We start from the raw sequence: 12540 nt of genomic DNA on the forward strand, positions 1-12540 counted from the left end.
TTCAGTTCTTGAATTGGTTTAATTGTCAATTCACATTTAACTGTGGTGCACAGAAACATGAAATTATGACAAAGTGTTTAAGCTTGTATGTACAGGATTCAATGCTTTGTAGAGGGTCTTTGTTTCTGAGGTGGCAGCACTGGAATACTTTTCAAATAATTACTCTAAATCCACTAAAATAGAGAATAAACAAATGAGTCACATCAATATAGCTCTCAAAACAACCACATTTTCGAAATCTTGTTAAAAGAACCTTAATTGTACAAGTGGAATTGAACTTTTTCCTTATCCGTTTTCCTTAGCTTTAGGTTATACAATATACAGTACACTGGCAATAAAATATGTTCCTCATTCATGTTTACTTGTAATTGACTCAGCTGAAAGCCAGCTTTCATTGGGCCCAAAAACCTGCAATATTGCCTCAATTATTTCCTAAAACAATGTGCTAGCTTGGGCTCATAGATTTCTTCCTAAACAAAACGTAAAGCATAATGTACACACTAACAAAATAAAAATAATATATTTCAAAAACTCTACCCAAGCATAAATAAAGAGCCCACTAAAAGAGCTGTGTGTGAGTGTGTGTGTTTGGCAGGGATGTGGTGATGGGAACATCGATGCGATATTTTTTACATCCTGTTGTCAAGTCAACCTATATGAAACATGAAACATCCAAAACCAATATAATGTAGCCGTATGATCTCAGAAAACACTTCAACTGAGAGGGAGACTGTCACCCGCTCTTCTTAATTGCTTTTTCTACCTGATAATGCATGTGAGATTTAGGTTACAAGAAGTGGGTCACTTAAAAATACAGACCCATGGAAGCAATCTGTGTTAGCATAAAACCATACCGTAATACCATAATATACTGTGTTACACACTGAAAAGACTGAACCAGGTTCTCAGTAGCACTGTAGCACGCTCACTCAGCTTTGGACTGCACACTGATGTTGCATTTGTTTGGACTACAGAGAATAAACATCCCAGCGCTCAAGAATTAAATTAAATAGTAATATGCTAAATGATGACAACAGTAAGGACTATTTAAAATAATTCAAGTAAATACGTTTTGAAAAGCATGCACATTTTGGAAAAAAAAAAAAAAAAAAAAAAAAAACATCTAACAGTACCAGAGTGAACCTGACATGAGGCAGAGGTGCATCTTGTGGTTATGAATATAGTTTTCTTGGCATCAAATTACAACAGTTACAAAAGTGTAGCAGGACAAAAAAAAAAAAAAAAAAAAAAAAGAGTTGGTATAAATAATTTAAAAAGGTGAACACTGTAAAATATTTTCTCTTGTGCATTTTTTGGGGTCTGTCAATACGCACCAGCAACACACAACGCACAATGCTGAATATTACCAGTTACGACACTGAGTCTGAGTACAAAAAAAAATGTTATATAAAATTTTAAAGCTTAAAAGATGCCCTAATGCATATAATTTTGGCACTCCCTTGCTGAAGACTGTGGGACTTTATATTAAGAAATTTTTTGCACTGAGTTACCACTGCCAAAAAATATAATCAGCAAACTGACTCACACAAACACACACGCACTATCTCCAACGTGTCCATTACAGACGTGCGAGTCTGTCACCTGCATCGTCGAGTCTTGGCTGGGGAGGACGGTGTTCGGAGGGGCTGTGGGATTTGGGGAAGGGGTGCATCAGGCCTTGTGAAGAAAGGGGTACTGACTGGTTGCTATCCCGTGCTGAACGCAACTACGGGGATGAACGCGTTCTGTGCACAGGTCAGAGGTCAGAGGGGCGACCCATGGACATCTCGTATCTGCGCAGGTGGTTGACCAGAGACTGTACGTAGGTGAAGACACATTTGGAGTCGGGTTTATTACCCATGATCATCATGTCCTCCACCTCCAGCAAGGGCATGCAGTTGGCAAAGGTCCTGAGAGACAGGCATACAAGAGACAGGTTGCATGAGAGAGATGAAGGTGAACTAGTAGGAGAGGCGAGGGGGAGAGATGGAGATTTCCAAACCTTCATACTGTTTCCTCATCCCTCCATCATGTGCTTACTTATAGTCACTAACCAAACCACTGCAATGGCTGCAGCCAGAAATGACTCATGTTAACACTGAAAAATAGGCTAATCCCATACCCACTCACACATACACTGTGCATGTGGGTGTGCACAGGCTCTAACACACACACACACACACACACACACACACACACACACACACACACACACATACCTGCACTGACAAGCTCTAGTCCTGTTTGTTAGGGTTCTTCGACTCATTCTGTCTCTTGTTTCCATGACTCTTGTTTTTGTTCTATTTCTGTTTTGAGCAAAGCACTGTGTGGCAAATCTGTTAAAAGCTCGCTCTAAATACACAAGGCTTCACTAATGCACTGTATGCCATTAAAAAACGATTTCTGGGACGATGACTCCACATGTGAGCCATGCAGAAAATGACCACAGGGTGGCATTATCGCCGTATAAACCCCCAGGCACTCGTGTAAATGAGACTTCTTATTCAAACAAACTGATGTTATGGGAGCCTTTTAGTTGGGAGTCTACCGGAATTGCAGATGCATAAATGACAAAGTCGATGTCAACCACAAGACCTAATTCTTTTGCCTTTTTAGATTTTGATTTAAGATAGGTCAGTCTACACTGGGGCATGGCAACTTCAAAAGGCTTTACAAGGCAAGTGCATAAACACATGTAACCTCACACTAGATACAAAGTCAGTGGATACGACACAACACATAGCTTCTCTGCTCTCTGCTTTGTTTCTCAGTTCCTCTGTTTAACACTCTGATAGAGCAGTTCCTTTTAAAGTTTGGAGCTGCAGATGGGGAGCACTGATGCCTGGCTCTCTGCCTAGCCTATAGTCTGGGCATGCTGACATGTACACACATACACACACGTACACATGCACACACACGCCATGTTTGGTTCTTCAGACTTCAGAAGCTTCAGATAAACATAAAGGAGAAAACACCCATAATCCTCCATGACAAACCCTCGATATGAATCATATCAACAACTAAAAACATACCTGCTCACTTGTGCACACACCCACACACACACACACACCCACACACACACACACACACACACACACACACACACACGCAGTCACACTCCACCCCGTTAAGTCTCTCAGAACCAGTGTGAGGTTCCTTTGTAGTCTTGCCCCTCTCTCACCATGAGTTCAATTTGGGTGGGGTGCGAGTCTAGGAGTTTTTGGTTTTAACCAGGCCCTTCTGCACCAGGCCCCTGTAGAACTCTTGCAGGTATGTGTACACACACTTCCAATCCGGCTCACGCATCTTCACCATGTCGTCCACATCCAGCAGCTGGGGACAGTCTGCTAGCTTCCTGCACCCGCGCCCAGGACAGGGAGCAGGAGGAGAGAGGAGGGAGGGAGTTGGGGCAGGGAGGAGGAAGAGAGGAGAGCAGAGGAGAGGAGGGAAGTCCAATGTGGACAGAAACAAAGTAGAAAGGGACCAAAGTGAATCACAGACAGAAGGAAAGAAAGGAAACAGGACAGAAATAGTAGACAAAGTGAAATGGGAGTGTGGGGACAGAAAGGAAGGAGAAGAAAAAAAAAAGAAATAGCAGTGAGCAGCCACAATGAAAAGATTCAGGGTGAAAGGACAGAGAGGGAGAGAGAAAAGACACAAAAAGAAACAATAACATTACATTCTCTGTGTTGACAGATATATCCATGAGTTGACATGCATCATGAACATCATGATACGTACAGTATGTGGCACGCACACACGCACACACACAAGACAAAACAAAACGTCAAATGAGCGTCGGGTGATGCTCATTTAGCCTTTTTGTTTGCTTTGTTGTTTTTTTCGGTGCACTGAGACAAGAGACTTTGGACTTGAAAGGCATAACCATTACAATACGGCTTTGTATTCTCACAAACAAATACAAGACGCTTTGAAAAAAACAACAAGGATCCTGCAAATACATGAAGATTTGACCACAGGGTGACTCTACAATAGAAAAAAAAAAAAAAAAAAAAAACACACACACACACACATTGGTGCTCAGGATGGTGTGTGGGCAGGTGAGTGTCTGTGTTTGTGTTGGGTTTCCAAATTACTTTAAACTGGTGGAGAGGTGTGAAGTGCACGGGGAAGTGAGTGATAGTGCAACACAAATATGGAAGGACGGTGGGGGGAGGGAGGGCGGGTTTGGTGGCAGTCCGGTGTCGATATTTTCATCAGCAGCAGCATCAAACATCGTCACAATCCTACTTTTCAGCATGTGAACGTGGCGCACACACACGAGGGAGGGAACATCACAAGTTGGAATGGTGTGACCACATCCAAGAGGGATGAGAGGAGAGGAAGTAAAGAAAGAGAAAAGGCGGAAGAGAGAGCGAAATTAGGAGGGGGGGGCAAAGTAAGGGAAACATCTGAAGCGAGGCCGAGTGCTCTTCCTGTTTGACCTGATGGCTGTTCGGCGTGGATTTGCTCATCGGACGCTGGTTTTGAGCGAGATGGAGGAGGAGGGTGTCACAGCAGTTACTCATAGTAGAGGACAGACGGGGAGTGGAGTTTTAGAGGCGGAGGAATTAGTGCGGGAGTAGTAACGTCGCTCAGCCTTGACGTGACCTGATACACCTGAGAGAGACATGGAGAGTTAACACGCCGTCATCAGTGCAGGATGGGATGGCAGGCATACGGCATCCACATCTCATTGGTAATCCAGGCTTCTCTCTGTGTTGACAGACACTGGTGTGTATCTTTCCACCCAACATTCAAAAACACTTTGATCTCCATTCAGTGTCTGGCAGTCAGCGGACATTTACTGAGGTGCAACTGGGGCTGAGAGCAGATTTCAGCATTCAACAACACCTCACTGAACCAGAGGTGAAGGTGGGTTTTACAAAGGTAAAACATACGTACTCAGGGAAGAACGAGGAAGAGATGAGATCAAATCTGTACAATACAAAGATAGAGCAATGTGTTGGTTTGGGCAAGGACGAGCGTAGCAAAACTGTTTGGCTTGGATTGTTTCATTTTCATTTTGCGTGAATACCTGGGTTGGAAGATATCGTCTATATCTTCCAGCCTGTGAGTGGAAAGCTGAGCCGGCGGTAGCTTACGGGATATTCGTCCATTGGTTTCCTCACATATTCTTCACATTTTCTGTGCCAAGCTTAACAAAACCCAGGTCCGCTACGACTGATGCGGTTTGCTCATGAGTGAAAGTGAGATGGTTGGGGCTCCCACTCGCAGTCGCAGTTTACAAAATCTCAAAACTGATGTGGTTAGTGTACATGTATGTGGGACAAACAGGTTTTGTGTGTGTACTCACTCTGCAGTGCTGAAGGCCACCTCAAAGTTTTGCCTGCGGTTGCTGGGGCTGAGTGAGTTGTAGTCAAAAGCCTCAGGAAAGAAATTGTGAACCAGGGCACAGAACGCCATGCCATTGCTCCAACTGGATGAAAAATTCTGAATATCCACATTCTGCGGGAGAAGAAAAACAGAATGGGTATGGAGGTGGTAATAAATAAGAGGCGGAAATGTTCCCAAAGTAGGAAAATACTAGCTAATCTAATTACTTGTCTTGGCGCAATCTCGCCTTAATTACTTTATTGGCTGACATTTCAAAGAGTGAGGGCACGGTGGGGCGCAGTGGCCCGTTGGCTAACCTCATATGAGCGCGTCTTGGCACGGCACCAGTCCAGCAGCATCTGCTTGATGGAGTTTGCGTTGGGCACACCAAAGCTGGTGGAACGCTGAACCTTGTTTACCTTGGCGATTGCCTGATTCCCAGGGCTAAATTAAAGACAGGGCTTTGTGTTAATATTTACACGCTCTGACATGTTCCTTTTCTTTCTTTGGTTGTGCTGCTTTTCTGTTCATCCTTACCCGCCTCCCTCCTTCTCCAGCTTCTCGATCATGGCTTTGCGGGCCTGCATGGCGGAGGTCTTCGGCAGAGTCTGAGCCCTCATCAGCTCCTTGCGCCTCTCGGCCTGCCTTCGCTCCACGGCCGCCAACCCGCTGCTGCCACCGCGAGACGACGTGTCATCCTCCCGATCAAACACACTGAGGCAGGGAGAAGATCAGCTGACTTAATTTGTGAATGTGCATAGGTTCAACTAAAGTTTAACTTGCTGTTTCATCACCCACCTGCCCACTTTCTTGGTTGTGCTGGAGGAGGAGGAGGAGGAGGAGGAGGTGTAGCTATACGATTTAGACTGGACTGTCCCTCCTGGAACGCAGAGACAAACATGTTATGGTAAAAACTACACAGCCATATAAATGATAGTGGTGGTAATACTGTCATGAGTACGCTGATAATGATTTAATGGACAAGGGGAATAAAAAAGACTTACTGTCTGTTTTCTGCACATAACTGGCCTCCATGATGGTGCTGCGCGTTGATCTACTGCCATCATCTAAACACATTTTAAATGATTGTGTCACTTTTATGGCTGCCAGTGTCCTTAAAACATGTTCCTTATTTTTTTGCAAAATGTTCAAAATATTGAGTCGTGTCCCTTTTGTGGATGGTGGCATTTGTTATGGTGCTGCTGTCTCTAAGTCCTGAAGTGTCTCTCAACGTTTCAGTTTTCATTTCTGTTGCACTCTGTCAACTCCTACCTTTCTTGTCTTGCCTCCCTGTTATGTTGTGTCCCCTTTCCCTGCAATTGCCCAACCTAGCAAAAAGCTGTTATTGTAAATAATAATTTGTTTTCAATTGCCTGTTTAAATAAAGGCTGAAAAGAAAGGTAAAGAAAAGTGAAGATAAAAGAGAAGCACAGCAAAGAAGGAATAATAATTAAAAAAAAAGCCAAAGTAAGATTATGTGTGTGTCTGTAATAACTAAGTCAGTGCTTTTGCCTACCAGACTGCGCAAAGCGGTCTGTTTTGGTGAGTTGGCTGAGGGTGGAGCCATCTGCTGACTTCTCCACCTTCCTCATCACCACCTCTCCTGTTCCGGCACCTGCGCGACCTTTCTGTGCACGCTCCTCTCTCTGCTGCCGGAGCTCCTGCAGACGGCTTTCACGCTCCTTCTCTCTCTGGTCTGGGATGGAGGAGAGGGGGTTTGAGAGATGGGGAAGGCAGAGAGATGATGTCAGTGGAAAAAGAGGAGGAGGACAAGAGGCCCTAAACAAACTGACAGCACCTCATCTGACTGCCACAAAGACGGATTAAACTGGGCTTCCAAATTCTAGGTGATACTTTTCGGGAGACTTTCCATGGTACCATAAAATTCCACTGCACACACACACACACACACACACAAACACCTGCAGGTGGGGGGGCTGACAGTGAGCCAAAGCTGTCAAGTGATACCTACTGTACAAACACCACAGATCAAAGAGAGCAAACAGGCTCTGCTCCCTGTGGAGAGCTGTCCAAGTCCAACCAGCAATGTCCAGGATACTGATACTTTAACACCTCCGCTGCTTACCTCCAGCATCTTCCAGTCTTACATGTTAATTTACCTTGATGAGTTTAAATACATTCTAAAGAGATCAACTCTTGAGCGCTTTGTTTGACGCTGTCAAAGATCTGATGCCATATTCACAGATGTTAGGGCAAACTGGGGAAGTAAGACAAGCAGGGTTCTCTTTTGGTGCTTTGTGGCACTGACTGCACCAACTCCGACTGGGGGTTTGAACAATGAGCTCAACACAATCAGACATTAGGTGGAACGATATGGTGAGTGGTTTTGACAAGACAAACAAACTGAACTGCGAGACATTTCAATGTCATTAATACAACACGCTGAGTTGAGTGCAAGATACTTCAACATGGACCAGAAAAATAGATTCATGCATGTTATCATCGTCCACCAAACGGCCTCGTCAGTGTTGATGCTCTCTTGCAGGTGTAAATGATAACAGTCCATGTTAAGAGTTTAAAGAGTCAAATAATTTCACTGGTTTGACGATGACAGGATTATACACTCAAAAAAGACAAACGCAGGCACATATAAAATGTTAATCCACACTGCACACCAACCCCGCCTACCTATTTCCTCTTGAGTACATCCCAGCATGGCCTCTGAAGGCAGAATAGATAATACATATAGATATAGATAAATATTTGTGAAAGCAGAGAATAAGAGAATCGAAAAGGATGATTTGACAGCTTTGTGTAATCAGTGATATAATTTGTTGAAGACAGAAAATGGCACTGATAATCATGAAAAAAATAAAATAAAAAGGACCAAGCATGTTGAAAAATGAGGTATAAGGTTTTGAGAGGAATCAGTCATGAAAGAAAGCGTGAAGATGAAACATTTGAATGTGGATTGAGTGATGGCTTTCCTTTCGTCTCTCTCTCTCACCTCTCTTTCTCTTACGAAGGTCCCTCATGGCTGCACGGATCAACTTTCTCTCCTCAAAGTCTTTTGACTCATCGAGCTGTTCAAGGGAAAAAAAAGGCAAATGGAAACAATGAGAGAGAGGCCCGTCTTCACAAAAAGCCACAGTGGCACGTCTCTATATTTATGCATGCACTGCAAACATAGCATTGCGCATACACACACACACTGGGATGTGTCCTTTCCAAATATACACTCACATAGCTGGCATTTAGCTTTTATACACAAAGTCAGTGTACAACTGAAGTGGCTGTATTTGTTACAACTTGGCTGCATTTGTTACAACATGGTGCTATTAAATCTAGACAATATGCAATCGTAGTGAGGTGTGAAGTACCATTTTGTCAAGGAGTTCTTCATCCTCAATGGCAGCTAGTTGTTCTGCAGTCAGTTTCCCAGAGCATTCATCAGGTTTGGGCTGAGCGGTTGTGGAGCCGTTGGGGATGGCTGGGACATGACAGGCCACCTGGACAGATGGTCCAACTGAAAATATGGGCTCAGAGGCCAGGACAGGCTCCGTCTCCATCTGCACGCACACACACACAGACACACACCATGAAGGAGAGCACACACACATGCACACACATGCAGAATGAGATGAGATGTCATTTATTAGTCTCAGCAGGCACATATGTAGACGTTATTGTCTGTATAACAATTTCATGTTCAGCTCAAAAGTGTGGCTTCAGTTAGATACATTTGTGTTGCCAGCTGAGGGTTGCCAGAGGTATCCAAAAACCTGGAGGCCAACCTCATGCAGGTAGTTAGAAACCATGTACCCATAACCCATACGAAATAAGGACAAATGAGGACAGTAAAGAGATGGAACAAAAGCGGGACTGTCAAGTGGATGCCAATCTATAGCTGGGCGACAACCGTCACCAAGACTTGCTGACATTTATGACAGAGTGACATTTAGGATATAACAGGCCTGAGTGTCTCAAGTGTCTTTTGACAATGATCTCTGTCTTGTACCAAGACGACCTATTCATCTTCGCTCATTTCTTCCAGATTCTCTGCCTTCCGGCCTTGCCAGTGACAGTGATCCTAAGCATCAGGAAGTGAGAGCAGGATGCAGGATAAGACCTAGACATTTCTGCCTAGTCACAAAACTTAGTTCACACACTTTGACTGACACAGTGAGTGTCTAAATGGTACAAAGCTCCTATGAACCAAGAGTTTATGTGACAGGTTTAGTGCATCACCGTGGCTATAAGGCTGGCATGCTGCATTACCCGACATAAACTCTGAGGAAAACATCCCAGCCCTTTTATTAAGGGCACTGGAATGTATGCCAGAGAGGGAGCAGCTGTGCTAGAGGCAGTTACCGCAGGAGCAGAACTAAAAAAAAAAAAAGTTGTGTTAAGAGGGGGAGCTATGTTTACTATACATCCATTGCTGAAGAGGAAGTGGAGCTGATGAGCATAAACATAACATTATAGTTCATTAACATAGGTTTGGCTATCTACCAGTGTGCTCTGAGTGACCATAAAGCCTATAGATAACACCTCTTAAATTTTCACATGGTGTTGATGGTCTGTGGCAGACAGGGTTCTGGCTGAGTCTGGCCTCACTGCTTTTGTTGTAATTGAGTCCAGGTCCAGATATAGCGCAGACAGCTGGCCCCGGCCCCATCAGCAATCGCCCTGCCCTGTCCTCTGAGGGCCCCAGCCAGGCCAGGTCCAGCTAAAGAGGGACAATGCCCAGCAGAGCCTGTGCTGTGTGATCAAGGGTGGCCCCTGGTTTTAAGGGTTTCTGGACACAGAAAGCCATGACCCATGGGATAGATTTGACTGAGAGGCACTTGACCGCAGAGGAATGTTTTTGGACACAACACAGCCAAACAAGGCCTTTAAGTCAAGCAATGAGAGAATGTGCACAGGGCTAGTGAGAGAATTTCTGATACAATGGTAAGTCATCCTTGGTAATGCAGTCATGATTAATATAGCTTTTACATTCCTTTTGGTCATTTGAGTAACTGTTGTGCTAAAACATTGCTTTCAAGTTCCTTCTCTACAGAAAAAGGAATACAATCTCTATTTTCACTTCACTCTGGTGAGCTACAGTACAGTTTTCTCTGATGAGTTTATAAAATAGCTGACGACTCAGAGTTATGTAAATCTGCTATAACACGTGCAATGAATGATTACATAAGGTCAGCCTTCATACATCATAGTCATATGTTTAGGGAGGGGATCAACTTAATGAGAAGCCTATCACTTGTACTGCAGCAGCTGATTGGCAGACCCAGTTGTTTTTGCAGGATTAGACTGGACTATGAGTTTTGTCCAGCTGAATAACTGAATATGATGCCACTGGGGATTTTGTTATTTGATTTCAAGGTACTGTGAAGTTAAAAAGAGGGATAAATCAAGAGTGATAATGATATATGCCAATTGTTTATGATGTCAATTGTATGAAATTCTGTGTCGTTCTTTCTAACAGGAACATACGTCTATAACAGTGTGATCTGAAAGCAGCAGAGAGCAGCATGACGTAGCTGATCTCAGATCTTGTATTTCATTCTTGTACAGGAGCCAGACAAGTAAAAAACTTTTCATTTATGGCTCGTTAGGGGAAAAAAAAAAATAATAATGCTGCGGACAACTCATGGTCTTGCAAAAGTGGACAGTGTGGAAGATGGGAACATAGGCAGCTGTGGGGCAGAGGTATATCTGCTATCATGTTGATCCGTTTCAAAGACTGACAGTCAAAAATAATGTTTAGAGCATTAGTCAGAAAGAGAGAGGGACAGTTTGAACAAGAAACCAGGGATGTTATGGTCAGACTGTTGCTCCTCAGACAAAATGACAAAAAGCGTGTTTACCATTTCCTAAACCAGGAACTGTGTGCACATTTCCCCAACAGAACACATACCTGCACGTACACAACACATATACTGTCTGCACTAGTGCTAGCCAGGTCACGATAATAAACCCATGGTATTAAAGGATTGGAATACCTCAGTGACAAATGTCACTATGGCAGATAAGTCCCACACATAAACACAATCTGGCAAAACCTGAGATGGTCAAGCTTTGTTAAAGTTGAATGAATTCAACAGCTAAAAATTAGTTGAGGAGAGTAAAAAGTGTCACTGAATATGGCATATGTAACTCATAGATGAGATGAGAAAGAACAGCTGTCTCATAGCCAACCTACTGATCCATTATTATCCTTGTTTCACCTTATGTGGATTAAAAAGGGGACATAAACAGAAACTTAAAAGAGAGGTGTACCAAGCTGTTGCTGCGAGAAATGTTTCCCATCAAACAGGGAGCAGAGGAGGAGCGACGTGTTGCAAAGGTGGGAGGGTGAGAAACTGGTGCTGGCTCAGTCTCAGACTCAGGCTTGGAATTCTGAAGTGCGTTTGTCCCATTGGACATGGACTCTGAGTCCTGGACACATGGTTTAGGCTCTGCAGGCATGCCTGATGGGGTGTCCAGGGGTCCATTAGTTGGAGTGCTCAGGGGTGCATTGAATGGAGCACCCAAGGGTGTGCTGGATGCAGTATCCTGGGATGTGCAAGGCGGCATATTCTCATGTATCGCCAATGGGGAATCCTGGGGTTCGCAGGATGCTGTATCCTTGGATGTGCTAGATACAGTATCCTGGGCTGTACTAAATGGAGTATCTTGGGGTGTGCAGGATGGAGCATCTTGGGCTGTGCTAGATGGACTACCTTCAGCTGCACAGGATAAAGTAACCTGGGAGTCATGGAAAGAAGTATCCTGGGGTGCACAGGATGAAGTATCCTGCGTCGGGCTAGGTGGAGTACTGGTTCCACATAGAATGGAGTGTGAGCTCTCAGGGTTGGGCAGTGTGTGTATTAGGGATTCGGGTAGGCCCATTACCTGGCACAGGGCCTCCACTTGCCTCACAAGTCTCTCCTGCTGAATCCTCAGTCTCAGGTTCTCCTCTTGCAGGCTGGCCAAGGCCTTGGCCAGTGGAGCCACTTGGGCTGCTGCCTCCTTCAGCCGGGCATCCACTTGCTTTCCAAAGGCCTGCAGGTCACTGTGGATCTCGCCCACTGCACAGCGCAATGTTAACTCAAAACTGCCTTCTCCAACCTCCTCCTCTACATCTTCCACCTGCTCCTGAGCAAGCAGATCTCCAATCACCTCCTCCAGGCCAGATTCAGCACAAAGGCTATCTGGGCTGCCTAATGCCTCTGAATCCTCCGAGGCTGGGAGAAAGTC

General features: G+C 44.4%; 1 protein-coding gene across 3 annotated transcripts in view; it reads right to left on the minus strand.

Moving 5' to 3' along the window:
• smtnb (smoothelin b) overlaps window positions 1-12540 on the minus strand; it is a 52353-nt gene continuing 39813 nt past the window's right edge. Inside the window, exons 11-20 of one of the 3 annotated variants that reach the window (XM_030059615.1) lie at window positions 8679-8867; window positions 8306-8381; window positions 7987-8019; window positions 6854-7033; window positions 6342-6404; window positions 6136-6217; window positions 5875-6051; window positions 5655-5781; window positions 5318-5469; window positions 1-1910 (exon numbers count right to left, since the gene is read on the minus strand). In XM_030059615.1, the coding sequence (XP_029915475.1) occupies window positions 1757-1910; window positions 5318-5469; window positions 5655-5781; window positions 5875-6051; window positions 6136-6217; window positions 6342-6404; window positions 6854-7033; window positions 7987-8019; window positions 8306-8381; window positions 8679-8867 (1233 nt within the window). In that variant the 3' untranslated portion in view covers window positions 1-1756. Of the gene's footprint in view, window positions 1911-3181; window positions 3356-5317; window positions 5470-5654; window positions 5782-5874; window positions 6052-6135; window positions 6218-6341; window positions 6405-6853; window positions 7034-7986; window positions 8020-8305; window positions 8382-8678; window positions 8868-12540 lie in introns of all 3 variants that reach the window. The other 2 variants (XM_030059617.1, XM_030059616.1) reach the window with 2 other exon arrangements.

Source organism: Myripristis murdjan, chromosome 9 (assembly GCF_902150065.1).
Source record: "Myripristis murdjan chromosome 9, fMyrMur1.1, whole genome shotgun sequence".
NCBI lineage: Eukaryota > Metazoa > Chordata > Actinopteri > Holocentriformes > Holocentridae > Myripristis > Myripristis murdjan.